Source organism: Bombus vancouverensis, chromosome 3, assembly GCF_051014615.1.
Source record: "Bombus vancouverensis nearcticus chromosome 3, iyBomVanc1_principal, whole genome shotgun sequence".
NCBI classification, from domain to species: Eukaryota; Metazoa; Arthropoda; class Insecta; order Hymenoptera; family Apidae; genus Bombus; species Bombus vancouverensis.
The window spans coordinates 12,439,078-12,462,976 of record NC_134913.1 but is presented as its reverse complement, the minus strand read 5'-3'; the positions used below and the strand labels follow the sequence as shown (position 1 = coordinate 12,462,976).

General features: G+C 31.0%; 3 protein-coding genes across 8 annotated transcripts; 2 read left to right on the top strand and 1 right to left on the bottom strand.

Annotated features, from left to right (window-relative positions):
* The first annotated feature begins 426 nt into the window (after nt 1-426).
* Nucleotides 427-15,733, top strand: LOC117154276 (SEC14-like protein 2). 6 transcript variants are annotated; one of them, XM_033329153.2, is made up of 11 exons: nt 427-685; nt 2,245-2,421; nt 8,255-8,327; nt 10,019-10,062; nt 13,025-13,142; nt 13,224-13,433; nt 14,598-14,678; nt 14,750-14,949; nt 15,065-15,207; nt 15,286-15,437; nt 15,511-15,733. In XM_033329153.2, the coding sequence occupies exons 2-11, from the start codon at nt 2,371-2,373 to the stop codon at nt 15,621-15,623; spliced, it is 1,185 nt and encodes a 394-aa protein (XP_033185044.1). In that variant the 5' UTR covers nt 427-685; nt 2,245-2,370; the 3' UTR covers nt 15,624-15,733. The 6 variants fall into 6 exon arrangements, with proteins under 6 accessions (XP_033185044.1, XP_076473334.1, XP_076473335.1 ...); XM_076617219.1 differs by having other exon boundaries at nt 2,169-2,421; XM_076617220.1 differs by having other exon boundaries at nt 427-708; nt 2,169-2,421.
* Nucleotides 15,717-17,155, bottom strand: LOC117154280 (thioredoxin domain-containing protein 17). Its single transcript, XM_033329161.2, has 3 exons — nt 16,699-17,155; nt 16,376-16,457; nt 15,717-16,293 (listed from the first exon to the last, which is right to left on the bottom strand). Exons 1-3 carry the CDS (start codon nt 16,838-16,840, stop codon nt 16,137-16,139), a joined length of 381 nt encoding a protein of 126 aa, XP_033185052.1. The 5' UTR covers nt 16,841-17,155; the 3' UTR covers nt 15,717-16,136.
* A 543-nt stretch (nt 17,156-17,698) lies between these two features.
* LOC117154215 (ribosomal protein S6 kinase beta-1) lies at nt 17,699-23,567 on the top strand. Its single transcript, XM_033329008.2, has 12 exons — nt 17,699-18,091; nt 18,190-18,230; nt 18,341-18,515; nt 19,026-19,109; nt 19,309-19,442; nt 19,528-19,590; nt 19,696-19,824; nt 19,911-20,001; nt 20,069-20,185; nt 20,288-20,527; nt 20,611-20,762; nt 20,864-23,567. Exons 1-12 carry the CDS (start codon nt 18,005-18,007, stop codon nt 20,919-20,921), a joined length of 1,371 nt encoding a protein of 456 aa, XP_033184899.1. The 5' UTR covers nt 17,699-18,004; the 3' UTR covers nt 20,922-23,567.
* The last annotated feature ends 332 nt before the right edge of the window (nt 23,568-23,899 follow it).

The following is a 23,899-nucleotide window of genomic DNA, read 5'->3' as shown; positions in this document are numbered from 1 at the left end:
TTTTAACATTTACCATAGAAAACATTTATGTATTGTATATTGTATGCATTATATAAAACATTTTGAAATGTTTTAGTAAGAATTAATATTCAGTAGGGTTATCTTTTATGTGTTCAACAATTTATTATATGTTCAAAATCGCTGTTCATATTGTATAGTTAATTTATGTTTACAGTAAATACAACATATGCAATATATTATAAATTTTCTATTGTAAGTACTTGTAAATACTTCCGTGAGTCACTGTATATATTTATTTATTTTATATAGGTAATATCAAACGTACGCCTTACGAAATCAGTTTCGAGAAATGGAGGGGATAGCGACGGCCGATTAACGAAGCAAAATCCCGGTAGGTTAAAGCAATGGTTTGTAAGGGGTGGGGTATCCCGTGACAAGGTAATACCGGTCATCGTGAACACAGCGTAGAACAGAACGGTACCATTCTTTGGGTGCCAGTCAGCGCGCAACATTCATTTTTAGTAGGGAATTGGCTCTCGAACTGGAGCGCGGTCGCAACGACCGCAAGAGACACCTGTTGCGCCACTAAGTAAGCCGGCAGCCGCGAAACACGAACGCAATAACGATGCGCTCTATTCGAATGTGTTTACGCGCCAAGTGACAACGTGATTTGTTGACGATTTTTGTTGTATGTTTTGAAGAGAAAGGTTTTTTCAAAGAAGAGGTATACATTGTTTACTTATCTCGGTAACGTTCCTCTTTTTCTTTCAATATTTTGAGGTGCATTTTAATGGTGGCTGTGAGATCAAACCGTTTGAAGAGAATTTATTTAATTGCAACACCGATTTGCACCTGAGGAGAGAGTTGAAGTTTTGTGGCTGTTGCATCGATTATATTCCTTAAAGGACACTTGTTATGTAATATCTTTTTAATACTGTTTTTATTGGTATATAAATTATATATGAGAACAAGATAAAATTATAAATTAATATGAAAAATTAATATACAACTGTGTTATTGAAGTATTATATTAAATATCTTACATGAACCGCTTGTAGTTCATTTCGAGTTTTGGCTAGTAACATTATGCGGTTATTCCCCCAATGTAACAGTAATTTTTCACCGCCCACAATTAAATGTGTAACGCAATCGAGTTGCAAATTCGGGTGAACCTTTTTTCACTTCTCTACTTCTTTCTCTTTTTTGAATTCCAATTATATTAAGCAACATACTAATTTAATTAAAGAATATGTTATGGTACGAAAGGGACAAGTATAATTTTTCATTTTTATAAAACAAGTCATATCCGATCAGGTCATGTTTTATTTGCAAACACTATCGATTATATTAACAATTCATTTCATTTGCACTTTGTGTCTACAAGGAAGAATAACTCAAACCATAACTCAAATAACTCAAACATTGCTTACATAACACATAATACAAATTTAAGTACCTCTGAAATAACCATATACATGTATAAATTTTGGACGTCTATTTATATAGATTTTTATCACTTTACATGGACTTTATGAAAAAGACAGAAAAGTTATACACATTCGACCTTAACAACCACAACTCTATAACACCTTGGAGACACATTCTTGCTGAAATGCAATTCCGTCGTCATGCGCATAATAATGAATCGATTACCATGTAGTAATGAACGTGATATCTATTACATTAAATCGATATGATTCACTCTTATTCTAGCTTCTATAGTGGCTATAGTTCAAAATATTTGAACATTTATTACAGAAAACTTTTATGCATTATGCATGTTACGTAACACATTTTGAAATTCCATCGGCATTCTAATAAAGCACGACTATCATGATTATATTGATGGAATTAGAAGTTAATCTAAAAATGTATATAGAAGTCGGAGAACATTTACTGCAAACATATATCTAGTAAAAAAATAGAATATAAGAGTTTCATAGAAATATATAATTAGTTGTAAATATTGTAGATTATTAATGTAATGAATAATTGATCGTTCCAATACTATGGTAATCTTTACTATATACTTGCAATAAATACCAACATATATATAACTTCTACATATGTACATATATAGATTATATGATAAACGCAATATATTCATAAAATGTTTTTAGAAGTGTAAATCAAGGTAGTTTGTGAATCACTGTACATCATACATGCTATCAAAAATTTCGTATCTGACCATTGCCTGTTCCTAACAGAGATTAAAGCTCAATAGAAGAAAGTCTTGCGTGACACCTTGTGACTCAAACTCTATGTATTTTGTTGCTGAGGCAGAAATAAACGAGGTAAACGACAGGTAACGGTAGCAGGAGGCAGAGAACGCATTATCGCAAATCAGAGTGAAAGAGCTAGAACGGAAATTTCAAAAACCGCCAAAAGACGTACAAAAGAGACACAAGGATGTTGAAAGTAGTGGGATTGGAGGATAACCAGCGATTTGCATTGATGAAAGTAAGTCAACCATTCAATTGGAAAGAAGGTACGACCACAGGGTCGAGGTTAATAATATGTCACTCTTGAAAAGAACATTATGAACGTGTCCGGCGAATATTTCACTAACGTTCTGGGATCTTGTGATTGAGCTTTATTTAATTTAATTTTTGTTTGTTCATTTCATCATCGCTATCAATTATCTGTCAAACTTTTACGTATTTCGAAACGAACCAACGAAATATATGAAGCGTATATTTCAACAATAATTTATCCGATTACAGGTAGAATCAAGTCTTGCTTTTGTCGACTTATTATTCTCCAAACAAATTATTGCCTAGATACTTCGCACATATTATTGAATGCTTCTTGAAATACACAATAAATTCATAATAATAAAGGTATATAATTGAGTTCAAAAAATGTGTGGATGCTGAAACTTCCATAAGTAAAAGTGCAAGAAAAAATTCTAACATTCTGTTAAGTTTCTTCCATCAAATCAAATAACTTTCATCTGAATATTTTTTCGCGTTTCTGATAGTCAAAGAAATAACAGCGTACGTACACTCAAATCGGATACACTGGTAGAAAGTTACAATAATAAGGAAAATTAATGACAAACTACAGCTTTAAACTAAAATGATTAGAGTGTCTTAATTATTTAAATGTTACGTTGTTAACTGGCAGCGAGAATTTTCTGCAAGATCGCTCTACATATGAAACAGATACAAAGACGGGAAGCAAATGTCGGTTCAGTCCTTATTGTGATTCAAATAAAAAAGATTGAAATAACGAGCAATTATCACGGCTATTTTAAATACAGCTGATACCGTATGCAAACTTGAAACCGAATAAACAGAGAAGTGTTAAATTACATACACGACCACAGAATATACTATTAATATACAACTAATTTGAATAGACAATCAGAAGTAATAAAAAATCACACGATTCACGTGATAAAATTTTTATACTTCAGAAACATTCTATAGATGAAAGAATAAAAAAAGACAATCATTACACATGTAAATTCTTGACTAGAGAAAATGAGATTATTCAGTACACAGGAAATACTTAATGTTGAAATAATGTATCCTTCATTGATATGCAATAAACATCAGAAACGTAGTAAATTTAATCCGACCTCGTCATTTTTATAAAGAAACTCGGAAATATAAAGTATGATACTTTATACTGTAAAGATTTATTTAAAATGAAGCTACTAAACAGTTATAACATTTAGCAATATAATTAGTGTAAGTATATACAGGATGATTCATTTGGAGCGATATAATTATTTCCTAGACCATTCGTCATGCAAACAAATGTTTCAACTAAAACATACTCTATTTCTACATCTCCTGATGATCATAAATCTTATCTAGACGGACGTGCCTTTGAGATTTCAAGCTTTTGTATATAGTACTATGTATACGTTTTTATTCAGATAAGCGTGTGCCCCATTTCGTGACGAACTCAACTCACAACATGTTGACGTTTCAAGGTCATTCAAGGTCACTTACTGTTGTTCAAAATTTATCTTTACTCACCAGAGTATTTCATCGATTCAGCCGTGAACACAATTCTAAATCACACTAATGATCGTAAATTATCATTACTTTTACTTACGAACAGAGGATATCTGCTGCTACGCCTGATACTTAGATATCCTCAGTTACTGTTACAGTTGCTTCGAAGAAATCAATATTATTGTGAGTAACAAACTTCACTTATCTATTCAATTTACGATGGCTCGTTATACATACAACGAAATTGTCGATGTGATTTGGTTTGTTAGAGAATGTCGAGTGAGAATGTTCGAATTATTTCTGCAACATTGGAGAGGGTGAAACTATCTTTTAGAGATAGAGCAAATCGGTGCATTGATATTCGTGGTCATTTCGAATACCGACAATAAATAACAATTTCTGGACGTTTAAGGAAGGCAAGCTTTGAACGGCAGTAAACTACCTTGAATGAGCTTGGCGTGCAAACATATCTAGGTCAATGAATTCGTCATGGAACGGACTACACGTCCATATAAACAAAAACATATGGTTCCATTTAAAAAAGAAGAAGAAAAGAATTTAAAGAAGCAAGTCACCTGGAAATGTCGAAGGTACGTTCACCTAGATAACGTGCGAAACCATAGCGTAACATTCGCAACTTCTAGAATTCGTCATAGCCTAAATTTATAGCTATCGATAGCCGAACGCGATAACTCTGAAGAAGTCTTGATAAACTTGACACGTATCGTTACTTCTATAAAAGACGTGACGTTAACAGATGCATACATTTTTTAATGTTCATCTTCTACAATGATTCTATAAAGAATATATTTATGTATCTATGTAGAATAGGTCATGAAAGTTGAACACGTACTACAGAAAAGTTGTATAAATTCATTATACGTATCACACAGAACTATTTGAAGTTTCCTGAACATTACAGTGAGACACGATTGCCATGATTATGTTGGTAAAATTTGAAACGAATCAGGAAATGTATATCCATAGAAATTATAATACAAGATATTTCTTATAAACATAATATGTAAACAAAGATATTTAGCAGAGGTTTTTCAAAGTATTTGAATAGCCATTACATTAACAGGCAACAGTATTTAATCATCGTTAGCACTAATTATATGTTTAAGACCATTATCCATATGACTATTCATAGACCATTATTCACCAAATGTCTTATAACTTCTATATAGATTTTTAGATTGGCTTCAAATACCGATAACGATGATAGCTGTGCTTCATTAAATAAAATTTCAAAATGTTTTATGTAACACACATACTACATAAAAGCATCCAAATACTTTCACGAATCAGTGTATATACCAACACTAATTATATTGTTAAATTTTACAAATCTCTACTGACTTCATTCTATGTCTACGATATTTTCATTCACATATTCTGACCATTCTACTTTCTGACATGATTTATTTTTCTTTTTTCCAGTCATTCACGCAATGACACTTGCTATCATGCAAACCTGTTCGACATGGAAGTATCGTTCTATCAGTGGATCATCATCGTAGTCGACGATGAACATTTACTTCCTATCCCTTTAAAACTTTCATTTCACGCTGCCGGCAGTGAGCACGCTTTTTATCATCGCTTTCGTCGCTCGCAGACGTGTCATTATGCGATGGATTTCACCCGATGAAAACTACTTTATCGCGAGACGTGGACCGTGCATACACCTCCTCTGTCTTTGTTCGTCGATTTCTTTTTTGAGAGTCGCTAAATCCATCCGTAGAGTTTAAATAACTCTTCCTTGTGAAAGACAGTTCTTCCTATACCTGTTTCTTATGTATATAATGTTTTTTGTAAACGAACGTCAAGATGATCGAGAGTGAACGGTTTCCTCGCGTAAAACGGCACTTTCTTTACCCTGCTGTTCACCCATACAGACTGACACATGGTCTTACAACGTGACGCTGATACTATTGAAGATTAAACGCACACATTTGTACATCTCCGCATGTCCATTAGCCTCCTTATACACGATTCTGTGCGCATAAATCGGTTTCATCAGGTACACGAATTGTGCTACATTGAGGATGTGACTAGCGTACTAAGTTTGATGTTTCATCGATCGATTAGACTACACGATAGTTGCTACAAATTCTGTTTAGTTAATGAACAAGGGAATTTTGCAAAAGATATTATGTAGTATAAGGAAAACGGTTAATACCTATAGATAGTATAATAATTAAAGATTAACCAGTATTAATAAATTGTTGGATAATATTTTTTCGTCAGTCAATTAAGTTAGGTGATAGTTCCTTCGTGTATTTTATTTCATATAAGAAATTTTAATGAAGATAGTGGGAGAGAGAGAAAAGATGAATGATATTAATATATCGGTGGCCATTAAATTTCGTATAATCATTTTTCACTTTTTGTAATAGTAACAGCGGATTTTTGTCATTCACGCAAAGTCATATTTCTATAAATACTACTAAGATAAAAACTGAATATAATTTATTTCAATTTTTAAATATTATAGCGATAATTTTACGTTGAAATTTGATATATGCAGATATTCAAAATAAGATATTCGTTATAATATTTAAAAGGTTAAATACATAAATCTGTGTACAGAAAAATATGCATTTTCGTAAATATTCGTATAGTTATTATTATTGGATGATAAGTTATACAAGCATACTTTGTAACTCCTTAGTTAACTTTTGTGAAAGAATAACTCCAATTCAATTTTACTTAACAAGTACCTGCCAATATCAAGCGTTAGATAGAGTTTTGCCTGATGTTCGATTTAAGCTGACTGATTTAAGCTGATGTTCGGAACTAAGCAATTTCGCGAATCGTGACCGACATACGAAGATCTTGGAAAATCTTGCAATTATGGCAATTGAGCTACGCGGTCTCTATAAAACGTGCATGAGTCTGTTATGCGCGGAAGAAGTTTTTAGAAAACAGCTAAATTAACATAGAAGTAATCAACGTAATACATATACTCACCTATATATTTTTTACTTTTATTTTTTTTTTTGATTGTCATTGATTAACGAGGAAGTAGAAAGCATATACGTCCTTCTGTGATACATTCGATTAATCGTAATATTATTACATTAATTCATTTTCAAGCGGAAGTGATACAATTTACAATGTGTTCGAGAAAAAAGAATAATCAGAATAGAAGTCGAATTTTTATCATAATCGACATTAGGAGAAATTTTTCTAAAATTTACTCTATAAGTATTTGCAAATAAAATTAAACTTAATTAAAAAATAGAATTCCAAATGATGCAATTTTCAATATGACAGAAAAAATATATATTTAGAATAAAATTAGAATAATTAACATTGCAAAATTCATTCGAATGTTTTAAAATAAATGCAGCATGCAAAATAGAGTTTCAATTACAAGCACAGATTCCATACACGTCGTGTATCGGTGACCCGTATTTTGATTCTTGGTAACAGGATTGAGTTAACCTGCTGAAAAATCTACGTGAAAGTAAATAAGTGCAGGTGATTTTGTGTGAAACAAAGTTGTCTAAGATTTTTGCGCTGACCGTAAAATTGTTGGTGCACTTCCCAGAAAAACGATTTGCTTTCACTGCAAATCATGGATGAAAGGCGTGCTAGCAAATTTTCAATATAACCAATCCCTCCTGCTAAAAGATAGATGCAGTATGGCTATAAATGTTATAGAAATACGTATTTTATAAGTTATAATGTAAGATTATAGTATGATATAAGCAATGGCATAATTGCGTGGCATAGCTTTTAATGTTTTTCGCTCCAATTTATATAAGTACTATGCTATTTCAGTTTCCTAACACTGTGTCATTATACTTTTGTTATACAACTATGTAAAAAGACGATAATTTTGCTAAACCTAGCTACATAAAAATTTTATCACGAAATACATAAAAAATTAATTAATTTCTCATAATCATTTCTGTTTTCATTTGGATTCTATGAAATTTGGAAAAATTGAAGTATTTATAGCATTACGAAAGCTATTTGTTTTTTAAAACCATAAATATCTTTTTTATATCTCACATTTCTTTAAAAATATCTATTATTTTAATGCATCTTTTGATAAGACACCCGTGTAAATTATTTGCATTTACATCTATTAATATCACGAATATATTTACAAGTTTATTACTTTCACGCGTCATTCTGTTACCTCGCCCTTATATTTTGATATAATAATTCTGAATTATTTCTTCGCTTCTTTCTGTGACAACCATAAACTCGCGTAGTCTTAAATCTTCTTTTTTTTTGTTATTTCATGTATGATACGTGAATTCTAAATTTTATTACATAACCGGCTAATTTATACAAACTTCTGATTTCAGTTTAGGCGGACAGTTCAAGATATTCTGAAACAACCGCATCATGACGATAACTTTCTACTACGTTGGCTTCGAGGTATGAATTCTTGTAATTTGTTGTAACCGTCCGTACGGTTTCTCAACATTGCATGCGTCAAACGTGCCCCGAAGAAAATTTATCAATCTCACGACAAATTGCAACTTGGACCTTTATGTTCATTTATTTCATTATAATCGGCGACGTTTCCTGGCGATTATTGCTTTTATGATATGTATACCATACACAGTCGTCTTTAATGTCCCATCTGAATGGCTGGTTCAAAGACGCCAGGCACAATCATCAGAGAACATAATCCCTTAAATTATGCAAAATAAGACAGTGTTTGGAAATCCTTATGTACAGTGACTCATAAAAATATTTAAACACTTATCGTAAAGAATTTTTATGTACAATGGCTCCAAAAGTATTTGCAAATGCCCTTATTTTCCAGTGAAGCATTTTCTCATCAGACCCTACGATTTATTTTCCTGGTATTAAATTTTTCTAATCATAAGAAAAAATTGCTAAATGGTTCGAAATATATTTGATCTTAATTAATTAATATGTAAATGTTATAATAAATACAGTGATGTACAAATACTCTTTTTAGCCACAGTATATACAGGGTGGTTGGTAACTGGTGGTACAAGCGGAAAGGGGGTGATTCTACGCGAAAAAGGAAGTCGAAAATATAGAATAAAATTTTTTTTAAATTTTTTTTTTTAATTTTTCCATCGAGACAACGATCTACAGTGAGATCCGCTATAACGTACCGCACGCGTACCGAGCGAAAATTCAAAGTCGATTTTCTCGAAAACAAAGCCTCAAACGAAAAATTTGTATTCTATATTTTCGACTTCTTTTTTCGCATAGAATCACCCCCTTTCCGCTTGTACCACCAGTTACCAACCACCCTGTATATTGTATGTATTATATGTATACAAAATTTGGAAGTTTCATTTGGATCGTTATGATTACACTGAACACTCAAATTTGAAACAAATCGGAGAATGTATATGGAAGTTACAAGATATTTCGATACTGTAACCATTCATTTGATAAAGAATTAGTATATAACATAAATACTAGTCTTAAACATGTAATTAGTGCTAAAGATGGTCCCACTGAATAACGTGGTTTATTAATATGATGAGTAATTGACTATTCAAATATTTTCACGAGTCACTGTGTGTAATTGTAAATCATAATTCAGTAGATGTGAATTCTCTTCTGTTTTGGTCTCTGAACCTCGTAAAAGAAAGAATCTAACATTCACTAGTATCTTCAAATTAAGTGCAACTTGCAATGAAATACACGTGATGAGAAATTAATAACTGGTTGAACACTAATAACACAAATGGAATATACTTCGTATACTACTCAAAAGATTGTTATATAAAATAATTTAAAAAAGAAAAAATTATAAATAAATATAAATTGATATATAAAGATTCTTTAATATCCATTCAGTACAGCGAAAGAAATGTATTTTCATGAGATCATTGAATAAAATTAGACATTAGAAAATTTACAACGGAGAGCAAAAAGTTTCTTGTTTAACTATTTTCTGCGAAATTAGGAAATTTAATTTTAATCGTATAAAAAAAATATATAATAAATGAACATAACATTTTAATTAGTATTAAATTTGTTAATTTTCCAATTTCATTCGTATTATAAATATGTAATGTAGAATTAAATATTTCTTGACTCTAAAATAGACATTAAAAAATATATATGATTTTTAGCAAGAAAATGGGACCCGGTTGCTGCGGAGAAGATGCTACGTGAGGTATGCAGGTTTTCACCTATAATTACTGACACAAACCCATCTATTCACTTCCCTACTTCTCCCTTTTTTTTTTTTATTATTTAGTTTCATAAAAACCGAAAAATAAATAAATTCCTTCGCTGTAGAAAAAATCTTTTCGAAAGGGGGACAACTTCGTTCAAACTTATATTGAACTTTCACATATCTCATATTGCGTCGGTTGCATTATACGTACGAATTATACAATGTAACCATATTATTATTAATCGTATAACTAACAGATTTATAGGACTTTATTTAATTAATTTCAAAATTCCATTATCCATATATCAATTGCATTTTTCCTATTTTATTGTATTCCTATTATCGTATATCTCTTCTTTATAATGAAATGTAATACATATTGTCAATCGGATTGACTCACACTGATATATAAATATTTCGATAAATTTTTGCTTAATTAAAGAAAAACTGTGAAAGGTATTACACGAAGAAAAATCCTAATAGCATATATAAAAATGAAGTTCCTCGCGACTGCCTAACGGTATTGCCATGTAAAATTGTGCAGAAGAGAATGTAAGACCAGGCCACCATTTACTTTGCAAGGTATATACAGTGGAAAATCAATCTTGTTGACCGACTGGCAATGTGTTAGACACTAATGACACCGGTCCTAATGAATTCATTAACTGTTTGTAGTCTTATTTCAAACTGTAATACAGTTGAGGTCAACATCAATTATTTAGTATTTAGTATTGAAACATACTGACTAAATATAACTTCTGCTTTAGATAGATTTGATAGTACTGGTATTAATAGAAACAAATCAAAGTAAAAAGTATAAACATACGTTGTTATTGGCAACAAAGATACAGAAATATATCCAAATAATAGATCACTTCTGAAAATAGTTTATTCAATATGAATCAGATCGAACAAAATATTGTTATTTATGAAAATATGGAAATATATATTCTATCCATGAATTGCTCTTAAAAATAGCTTATTGAGTATGAACCAGTCGAAGCAAAATATTAAAGGTTGTTCGAGCCACAAACGATTAACAAAAATGAACGAAGAAAGAATCATTTGCCTCAGAGAGCACAAACCTTTTCATACTAAAAATAAGGATATATAGTTTCGAATTCATACGCATTCCTTGGCATACTGTTATCTAGAAATCTACGTCTTGGGGCATAATTGCGATAAGTTGCACGCTCAATGTTAGCATCGACTATCACGTTGATCAGTCATCACCTTTCGCGCTTGATGCTCTATAGCTCTAGCCATGAATTTAACCGAGAAAGTCTGAAGAAACACGTTTCACGATCTTTTGAATTTTCACTGACTTGTAGATCGTCTACGAAGCGTTAACGAAGTATACTCTCTCTATGGTCTAGTGGCCAACAGAAGGAAAAAAAAACAATTCTTCTACACAATATGCACTTTTCATCGCTTCAGATGCTTCGCAGTATAGTACTTCCGAATTCTTTCCGCTGTATTCGCAGTTAATTAATTATTACAATTAGTTTAATTAATGAGCGAAGTACGAGCGGTACGTTATTTATTAAAGAAACGTTTGAATTTATTTATATTAATTTATTTCTTATATTATTATAGGATTTTTATATTTTATACCTATTAAAATATTAAAAAATTTTATTATCTTACCGTGAAAAATATACGAAAAGAGACCGATTAATTATGAAATTTAATACTTGAAAGTAGCTTTATCCATTTTCTTTAAATTGAACTTGTACCATATTTAAACTTATATTCATATATATATATATATTTATCTATATTTGATATATATATGTATATATGAAAAGAATACTTGTTCATAAAACCGGGAAAAATCAGTAAGTTCTACAGCTCACACTTCAAGCTGATGAGCAAAGAGAGAGCAGAATAACTGTTTGTAATGCAAACAACTGCAATATTTCATACCTGCGTGTATATTGATCAACCTACTTTTGTACACATTTCTTTTTACATTCATATATTTCGTTGCAAAATTATAGTTAGAAAATATAAAATTATCATTAACAAATTAACGAAGAAAGCATATTTCATTTGATAATTAAATTAAAGTTTAACGTTATTAATAGTAAATGTAATAACTTAAATTCTCTTACGCGAAGATGGTGATTGTAATTTTTTGTTTTGTGCCTGCATCGGTTTATAAAACCGATAAATAAAAGCGGAAAATAAAACGTTGGAGAGCTTGATACACGATTCGATGCTTGTAACGCTACCCATATTGTGCCATTATCGATTTCCATAATTAACGACGTTGAAAAATGCGAAACGATCCTAATATCGCGATGCGTACCACTTTCTTCTTTCGAATAGAATTCCGGATATTGCAATATGTTAGCTGCAACTATAATCCCTTTCTCCCCTTAAGGCAAACTAGAAATTAAATTTCTCAATTCCACTTAATTCTTAGGTATTAAGAGAACGTTTATAAAAACAGAAATTTTCTTTGAACTATACAGGATGTATGTATCTGTGTATCTCTGGTAATAATCGCTCATGGTACTGATGTTCTCTAAAACTTCAATCATTCTCTAAATCTTTTATTTCTATGTACGTAGAAAGTCATTAATTCGATTATCTTCAATTCTCTATAAAATTAATAAAAAGAAAAAATTCATACGAACATATGTCATATTTAGTGTTTCTTGCAAGACATTATTTTGATAATTCTAGTTGTAGTGTTTTTAGTCTAAAATTATATTTTCGAAGTATATATTGAAAATTATACTTTTAAACTTATAGATTTTTTTGTCATAATATTGTGCATTAAATTACATTATATCATTATACACAGTACTATATACAGCTTAATAGTCTTTAGGATTTGAAATTCACAAAGTATGAATATATTATTTATATGAACATTTTTTACCTACTTTATTATTAATGCATGTACATTATATTTATAATACTTTCAAACTAAAAATGTATTACTTTTTAGTCTATGGAGTGGCGAAAACAATGGGAAGTTGACAAATTAACCGAATGGGATCCTCCTCAAATTTTGAATGACTATCTACCTCACGGTTTATGTGGTTTCGATAAAGATGGTGCCCCAGGTAAATTGTAGAATATATGCTCACCATAGCCGTAATTGAGGATGAAACACGATGAAATCAATAATTCCAATATTTTTGCAGTGATTGTAGTGTATTTCGACGCATTAGATATTTATGGTATTTTGCATGTAGTCTCGAGAAGGGATATGATAAAGGTGACCATAAAACGTCTAGAAGAATACTTAAAATTATGTAGAGAACAAATGTTAAAACACGGTCCAGCAGCTGGTCAAGTGGTCGTAATTTTTGACATGCAGGGTTTTAACTTGAAACAATATCTCTGGAGACCAGGTAAAATTTATGTATATCGACCATGATTACATAACTTCCTCAGAGTATATTTTGTTCGACTCTTTAAAGTATCATTGCTAGTTGTTTCGTAGCGTTTTTTCGTTAGTTATATGTGCTCGTATATAAATTATATACGTATATAAATTATATTTCGTTAGTTATATGTGCTTATATAAATTGAAAGAGTCATCTGTTCAATGAATTTGTAAGAAACGATCGATTAGTGATGTAATTTTTCCTAAAATGAAGCTGCTTTTTTTATCACCCAATTAAATTACTTTATTGCTGTTACGCCGGGCGACTCTCTACCTGGCCCAGGTCACACACCGCGGGCCAGACGGACACCAGATGTCCGCTCTTCCGTACGGCGTACCCTCAATAGCCTTAAGCATCCGTCATAAACCCGAGTCACTTGCCTGCAAAGGTCCTTTAAACAAAACAAACATCTGGTTCCGAGGAATTTCTAAACACTATTGTCTACCACGGCTGGACAAGGGAAAGTTGGTTTTTCTCACGCACGCTGCAACTTTCCTCCCACTAACCACTTTCTGTCGAGGGCAGTTAAGACCCTTCGTTTAACCAATTAAAAACGAAGCCTATTCCCTCACTCTCCTAAATAACATCGGTCCCGTGCGCTAGACACACCCATCCTTAGCCTTCCTCGGACACAGCATCGTCACTCAGCTTCACTTCTTCTACATCGTTGGAAAAGTCAACTACTAAGTATACGCTAATGCCCAACGGGGCAGTCTAAGCATAACGCGAGAGTCGGTCTCGGTATTGTCGAGCATACATTTCCTCTCCTAAATCTCATAGTGCTACGTCCACTAATACACTAAATCTAATTATAAGAGCCCTGCTCTAACGCACATATCTATCTTAGCTTCGTGCGACAAGTTGTTAATTACTTATTTCTCTACGTCAGTGTAATCTAAGTGCTGGAAACATATAATTTATAATTCTGTGAATCACAGGGTTATACAACCTCAATCACCCCTATTATCTCAACGGAAATCAGGGGATCGATCAATTCGTGGTGTCGATTGTTATAATCGTAACGGGGATTTACGACCCCCGTTGACGTCTCTCCTTGCGATTACGTCTCCCCGCGATTGGTCGAAGAAACAATTGCGATAAACATTAATTCATAATTCTATTTTCCAGCTGGAGAAGTTGTCATTACTTTAATCCAAATGTATGAGGCTAATTACCCAGAGATTTTAAAGACCTGTTACATAATTAATGGTACACTTTTTATATTACAGATAATCATATAATAAAATGATTGATGGTTTATATCTCGTATTCTTTTGTAGCTCCAAAGGTATTTGCTTTCGCATTTTCCGTGACGAAAAAGTTTATGAACGAGTATACCTTATCAAAGATTCAAATATACAAATCGGATCCTGCGAGATGGCAGACAGCGATATTCAGTAACATTGACAGAGATCAAGTGCCTGCTTTCTTTGGAGGCACCCTTAAAGATCCTGATGGCAACCCAAAGCTTGGTACCAAGGTAAAGAAAAAGGAAACTAAGAAAAAGAAATTTATATTGTTTCAAAATTTGGACAAATTTCTTGATAAATGAATGCGATGATATTAAAAATATTAAAATTTTTCTTTATGTTCAGATTTGTCTTGGAGGCAAAGTCCCTAAAGAAATGTATGTAAATAACACAGAGAAAGATATGGAGAACTTTACAACAGTTACAATTAAGAAAGGTGGGAAACTAGAGCTTGATATCCCAGCATCTGAAATGGGATCTCTGTTAAGGTATAAAAAATTCATAAACTAATTATGATATGATATAATTCTATATTTATTAATCGTGAATGGTTGGGAATTGTATAGCTGGGAATTTCGTACAGAGAACCATGACATTAGATTTGGTATTGTGAAGAAAGATTATAATGGAACACAGAAAGAAGTGATACCAATGCGACGAGTGGCTGCCCATCAATTAGATGAGATTGGAATTTTGACCTGTGAAGTACCTTCTACATGTGAGTAGGCATTGTGTAAATATTTGCATCATAAAAATATCAGATACTTCATCAATAACTTTATCTGTTGTAGATTCCATTATTTTTGATAACACTTATAGCATAATAAGAAATAAAAAAATCCATTACTCCGTGAAAGTTATACCACCGACAGAATCACAAGAAATAACACCAACAACTTTATAATTAATGTACTTAGAATAATAATATATTATAGAAAATATTCTCTCTGAAAAATACATTCTATACAGTGTAATTAATATTAAAAGAAGTCAATGCTTTTATGTTATCGCTAATCTTTTTCTTTTTTAATTGTTTAAAAATTTATCTACATGCTTAGTTGCACATTACAAAATGTAGTTCTTGTTTTATTTGTGATAATTATAATGATATTATTATATATATTTATGGTATATATATATTTGTGGTAATTGTATATGTTGAAATAATTTGTAAAAAAAAGGGAATTCTTATAAGAAGACATATGTAAGTAATTCGACTAAAGTAAGATACTATTACAATACGATTATAAGATAGTTCTATATCTCCTAATCTTGTAAGAGATCACTCTGAGTACAAAATTGATTGTTTACTATATTACTTATAACGAAATAACATTTAGTAAAAAATTCATTGTTTAGTGACTTACAAAACTGCTCATCTTAAGTTTCACTGCTGTAGCATACGAAATTGAATTATTTAGTCATCTTCATCGGTAAGTAACATTTCAATCAAGTCAATCTTTTGACATTGATCACCTTCTAGACGTTTTTGTGTATTCCATTTTGCTAAGGTTGGCAGTACTCTTAACTTTGTAACAGAGTTTGTTCGAAATGGACAATTCAAATCCTTCCAACTAGAAGATAGAAATATTTCAGACTAAATTTAAAATAGAAGTATAGACTAACATATACATTTTATTCTATTAAATCACCTACAATGGTCGATCTCCAACTTCAACTTCAACCAAGTGTACTGATTCTGGAGCTGTTTTAAACCCATCTTCTATGAAAGGTTCCGCTGTAATAAGAATAAAATGTTTTATATTTATATAGATTACTAACTTATTAATATGGTATATTATAAGCTATATATTTTGTAGTGTTTAAAAAAGGCGTTTCTTAGTCTATCATGTAATTATATTAAAACAAACATGTAACATGGAAAGATACTGATTCTAAGTGGTTTTATGGAAAGGAAGCAATGTGTCATAAAATTAAGGTTATATATAAAATAAATGACTATGGTACAGCAATTATACCTTCTACGCAGTCTGGGCACCAACTTTTGCCATTAGGAAGTTTTTTACCACTATAAAGTACGTATACTGATTCATTAGATTTGAAATTTTTCATAAATTTGAAAAAATTCTCGTATCCCTCTACGTGGTGCCGTAAAACCATCTTCTATTTTTTCTTTTTAAATGGCAAAACACAATGATATTAAAACTTAACGAGTATTTTTGTATTCTATGGATTGCAATATGTTACTGCGCAGCAGCCTCTTATCAATTGTAAAAAGGTGACACCTTTTGCACGAGATATTTTCAGTTGATATTAATCCAATTGATAAGAGACGGTTCGTTCCGATTAATAAAAATGAAAGTAATTAATATTTCAATCAATACACATTTATCTTCAAGTTATATTATGATTTATAAAATTTTGTAATTAAAAGATAAATATTAATTCAACAAGTATCTTTCCAATAAGTCATAATGTCAATATTCTATGCCTTATGCCTATACTATCGTACACACTTATTATATACATAATATATACATAATTGACTGTTTAAATACCTTTACATACTTTTACATTACATATTTACACTTGATATATTTTTGTAAACTAAATATATATATACTAAATACCATCTAATTTATATATATAATTTAATCTTATAATACCATATAATTTTATCTTCAAATTCATTTAAAATTTCATTCATAATCATATTACGAAGCTAATTTAATAATAAAAATTTTAAAATGTTTGAAAACAGACAAATTAACAAACAATATATTTATCAAAGTTCCCTATAAGCGTTTGAATACTTTCGTAAACAACTGTATCTTCTATACGTACACTAATATGTTCATATATTCATGCATTGAATGTTTCATCACTTCCTATGTTCTATGTGTATTTGTAATTCGAATAACGTACAACTTTAAAAATCTGTTGTAGATTGTCGACTTTTATAATTAGTAACACAACGATATTTAAATGAACCGCGGAAGATTCCACCGTGAAGATTTGGCAATAGTGTTGTAGAATTCCGTAGTTGTCAATTCCTTGCAGAATTTTGAACGTGATCGCCCGATTGGTCGAACCATACACACTCCCACTCCGATAACATGCCGATGACGAGGTTCCACAACCAATCGGAGTGCACGTAAGGCCGAGGGTGTTTGGTATGCTCTCAGGACAGGGCAGCTTGTTCGTAGTAATTCAAGGTTTTGATCGTCTAACAATATTGTTGTGCTATCGTTGTCTGTTACAAAAGAAATAATTCGCCTTCGACGGCCGCGAAATCTTGTTGAATTTAATTTAGCCGCGCATAGAATGGCAGCAGTTTTTGATATCGAATTGCACGATGCGGACACGGTAAATAGGGACGAGTCTGATGATGATGTTATCGAGATTGGCGAGGTAATTCTCCATCTGCACACGAGCACTCCAGATTTTCTTATCGTCATTTTCTTTTCACGTACCATAACATTGTCCTATACGTTTTTCTTTTCACGTAGGAAGAGTACGATGCGAATCCAAACGTAAATGAGATAACCGAGTAAGTAAGCTTGTCCTTTACGCTTCGTATATATGCATTATATATCTATCTATCGTGCCTGAAAGTTTTTCTCATGGTGCTGACAATTTTTTTTTCACATTGCCTGCTAGATCGGAGGGTGTCGAAACAGTACCTATATCGGAACAGAATGTAAATCGTGGACGGGAAAGAGCTGGACCGCAGGATTTCGAACTTTGTAAAGTTATCGGGAAGGGTGGTTATGGCAAGGTCTTTCAAGTGCGTAAAATTACGGGTAATGACAGTGGGACAATTTTCGCGATGAAGGTAGGAAAATTTTGGTTTCTCCCTTTCCTGTTTATGTATTGGATATCTTATCGATGTCATACGATACGCATGGAATAATATTTTTATTAAGATATCGATCTTGTTTCGCGAAAAATTTTAATTCATTGTTTTTCTTCCACTTATATAAGTTCTTTGTCTTCCCCTGTTTTCCATGAGATTTTTGCATAATTATAATCTTTTTTTATATATGTATTTTTTTCAAGTATGAATTGCTTTGAAAGAGTAGAGTTATGATAAATAATTGAATTTGTATTTTTGAATTTTTATGAATTTTATTAAGAAAAATGTCTATTTATTGGAAATGTATATCTATTCTAGAAATAGTTATGTTTAAATATAAAGTAATAGCTTATACGTAAATTGTTGTTTATTTTATGAAGTTAAAAAAAACTATAGTTCATATTTATTGATTTTTTATTCAATATTATGTATATGTTCTGTGTTAATTTTACCTCTACTTCATTTTAAACACATTTATTTAAAAAATAGGTCCTGCGTAAAGCTTCAATTATAAGGAATCAAAAAGATACTGCACATACTAAGGCTGAAAGAAATATTTTGGAAGCTGTAAAGGTAGGTCAGAGCTCCATATATTTTAAAAATTCAGACAATTTTTGTATATTTGCTATCTGTTAATACTGTGAGATAAAAATAATGTTTAATCAATATTCATCACATTATAATTATTTTAATACATAAATACTAATTATATTTTTAATAAACCACAATGTGAAAAATTCATTAAAATATGTATATGCTTTGTATCTGGCAGCATCCTTTCATCGTAGACCTTATGTATGCTTTTCAAACTGGTGGCAAATTGTATCTGATTCTGGAATATATGTGTGGTGGTGAACTATTTAGACACTTAAATGATGAAGGCATTTTTCTTGAAGAAACTGCTTGGTAAGTGAAACAATAACATTTTAATAATCATACTTTGATTGTGATCTAGTTTTAGAGGAAAACTAAGCAAATCTTATTTTTATAGCTTTTATCTATCTGAAATAATATTGGCCCTGCAGCATCTTCATTTACAGGGAATTATTTATAGGTATTTCAAAGTTTGTGTGCATGTCAAATTAAATAGAGTAGTTAAATGTATTTTATGATGTATCATTATTTCTATGACTTAATTGTGCTTTTAATAAATTTTCAGAGATTTAAAACCAGAAAATATATTATTAGATGCAGAGGGACACATAAAACTAACTGATTTTGGTTTATGTAAAGAACATATACAAGATGGCACTGTCACACACACATTCTGTGGTACTATAGAATATATGTAAGAAAATTTTTGTAGCTATTGATACAAATGGAATTTTGCAATCAGGTGACACTAATATTGATATATATATACTTTAATAAAAGGGCTCCAGAAATACTAACAAGAAGTGGACATGGTAAAGCAGTAGATTGGTGGAGTCTTGGAACTTTGATGTATGATATGCTCACAGGTTCAGTAAGTATTATTAGAGATATTGAAATAAATCAGCAAACTTTCTAACATTTGTATGTTCAATGTCTAGCCACCATTCACATCTGATAATAGAAAGAAGACCATTGAAAAAATTTTACGTGGTAAACTAAATCTACCACAATATCTAACGCCTGATTCCAGAGATCTCATACGAAAATTATTGAAGGTTAATTTCTTTAATTACAAAAATTGCTTTATTCTAAATTATTTAGTAACATGTAATTACATTAGAAATATTATTTAGTAAGATGTAATTTTATATTTATAGAGGCAAGTTGCACAAAGATTAGGATCTGGTCCGTCTGATGCAGAACAAATAAAAAGTCATCAATTCTTCAAGCATATCAACTGGAATGACGTAATTTCTCGAAAATTAGAACCGCCTTTTCGACCAACATTGACAAGTGAGGATGATGTGTCACAGTTTGATAAAAAATTTACAACATCCGCACCAATTGATTCTCCCGCGGAATACACGTTAAGTGAATCTGCCAATAGAGTATTTCAAGTGCGTTTTCAGACATTTTCTATATCAGTACTTTTTAAAGATATTTATTTAATTATCAAACAAGTTTTTTATATTTTTTTCAGGGATTCACTTATGTGGCACCTAGTATACTAGAGGATATGTATTCACAGCCACGGGTAATAAATGCTAGAAGTCCACGTAGGGGCAATATGCGTGGTTTTTCTCCTAGAGGAACGCATTTTCATTTACATAATAATCATGTACAAAATCATAGGTAAGCGTATACATTATTATCTATGTTTATTGTAATCTACTTCATTAAAAATAATTTTTTATGTATTGCAATTCGATGACCGTGATTGTGACAATTTGTAGACACAATGGAGTTGGACATGGCAATGTAGAAGATACAGAAATGATCGAAATCGGCTAACTGCCACTTTTTTATAGTGAAAAAATGCTTAGCATTTCGGCCTAACTGCTGAATATCCATGACCAATCCTTGTGTCTCAGGGAGGGATTTTATAAAACATAGATGGAGTAGCAAAAGGATAGGTCCAATATCCAGTGCTTCATTGGATGTTCAGTAGTTAAATGTAGCTAATTTTTTTTTTTAATCAAATCTAATTATAGTACAGGTACTAATTAAGATTATGCTTTAAGAGCAGCGACGCAGTAGTTATTTGGTAGCATGTAATAAAAAATATATATATTTATGAGTGAAGAAGCTCTTGAGACACGAAATAATCAAGAGAGAAAGAGTTTTATTTACTTATTTTGTCGTTACTAGCTATGTACTGAACGTTATAACAAGATGCATTATTCGCATACATTATAGGCAAAGTACTGCATACCTTTCATTAATCCGTTAATACGTAATCACTTTATTGTGTTTTTTGTACATATGATTAGCAGGTTGGTTGGATATTCATATACAGATATATATATATGTATAGAAAGAGAAAAAAAGATGCACATACAAACGTCATTTATGCAAAGTGCGACAGACTGAAAAATTCCAGCACTTTTAGAGATTCATAAATTATACTGTTAATACAAAAGTTTGACGTTCAACCATCCTGTAATACTTGTATATTTAAAAGTGTAATAATATTGCGGTGTACGCATGCTTAAGTGTAATTAATTCAAGAAAAAAAAAAGGAAAGAAAGAAAGAACATATAAAAGACAGATAGATTTAAATAACGAAGGTTCATAGCTGCCACAACCGCTCCGCCGCTCAAAATTCTATATCCGATTGTTCATTTACAAAAATATTTTCAGCAGTAATAACGTTTCCATGGCAATAATGTAAACAATAACGCATCTGCACGATAGTCATAGAAAGAAAACGTTTACGTAATACTGCAACGGAATTGTATTTGTACAATTGAAAGTTCCTAAAGTGTGAGTTTGAAACTCTGCAACTTATATTCCAGACTTTGAACATACAAATACCATTTGTAGAAGCCCTTGTTTCTTCATTCTACGAAAGTTAATTTAAACACTTGAATGCCTTAGAGAAAAAAGGGAGGAAGTAAACTCCTGTATAGTTTTGTGTAATTAACGAAAAAATGTAACACAAAAGCAAGTTACCATGGTAACAATGTTACTGCGAAATGTTGATTTTCCGCTACCAAAACATATTTCGTATTTAATGCTCGTGTTTATATGCTGTTCAGTGTGACATTGTACTGCAATTTATTTAAATATCTATTTGTTACGGAAATATTTATATATTATCGAAAGCTAATATATTGGTTTTGACGTACACACGATACACAATAGTAAAGATTCGAAAGAGATAGTGTAAAGAATAAGTGTTTAGAGTGACTTGTTGGCCGCTCACCGAGAAACTTCAAACTACCCAAGTGTTCACAGGCCATACTATTTGGCATTACAATTTTATCTATATTTACTATAGCGAATATACACACATGGTCGAAATGTTAGAAAATTCCCACTGCGAATATTACATTTCGACTATGCATACACACAAACAAACGCATATATATATTGTGTATATATATATATATATATTGAATGTATATATATACCGTATATATATGATTATACTATTCGCAATTGTATTGTATTACAAGAAAAGCGTGTATTCGAAGAATAATTTATAAGCTACTTTTTCTGTACGTATCGAATGATGTATTTTCGATGTTGAAGCGAGAATCTGTCTACAGAGTTGCTCGAATAAGCTGATCATCGTGTTTAATGTTTACGGATTTTTCTGTAGTAGAAAATACCAGAACAAAATGTGTAAACGATGTTGATGTTTCGTTGCATCGTTCTGTCGGATTTATAAAGTGAGGTATTAGCATTTAATTGATAACTGTAAAAAAACCAGCATTACGTCAGTAACGGCGTCACAATGTATTATCATATCTACATATATAATGTACTATAATTTTTTATGCGTTTTTTGATAACAAAGAACATTATATAAGGTTGAAATCTCGTTTTGGAATGTATTAGAACATTTACGAAGTGAAAAACGAAACAAGATGATAACACATTTCATTACTCGTTTAAAATAAGAAACTTTGTAGGTAGATTCTACAAAATATGCTTTGCAACAACCGATTTTGGTGCTCGATACCCTTTAATTTGATTGGATTCTAAGCGGCCTGAATACCATAACTAATTTTTATACCTTAAATGAATATCGATTATCGTAGTACATACTACTCTATTTAAATCTTGTACATTACGTTCTTTCGTAGCCATTCAAAACGATTACGAAAACGAATTTAGTAGAAATTTAAGATTTATTTTTCATAATATTATTTTCAATGTAATAATAATAACAATAATAATAACGAAGAAGCGTGTTATGGTTACCCACGAAGCACAAGATATATATTAGTTAAGCGCTTAAAAAAAATAAGAAAAAAAGGAGATATCATCGAATGATGTGCAAACGAAACACTAGCCATTGGCCGGATCAAGTGATAAATGGTTTAATGCTTCCAATTAAAAGAAATATAGATTCTTCAATTGACTTATTGCTACCATGGTTTGTAATCCTCTAAATCATATATATGAATAAATATAATGATTTGTGAAATACTTTTGTCATATTATATCTCATCAATTTGTTCTTATTCTTGGAAGAAGTGGAATAAGAAATCTTTGTTTTGAATTTGTTACTATTTAAATATTTCATGAGTAACACAATTGTAACATTAATTTTGCTATTATTTCATTATTATGATATTGCTACTATTGACACTTATTTTTCTATAAAGATTACTTGTAATCATTATAGGTACTTAAGATTAACTTATTAATTTAAGCATAATATAACAATCGAATTAATTTTTAGAAACTTATATGTAAACTTTCTACAGTTATTTTGTTATTTATGATTAGACAGATGTTTCTACATTTATGGAAAATGC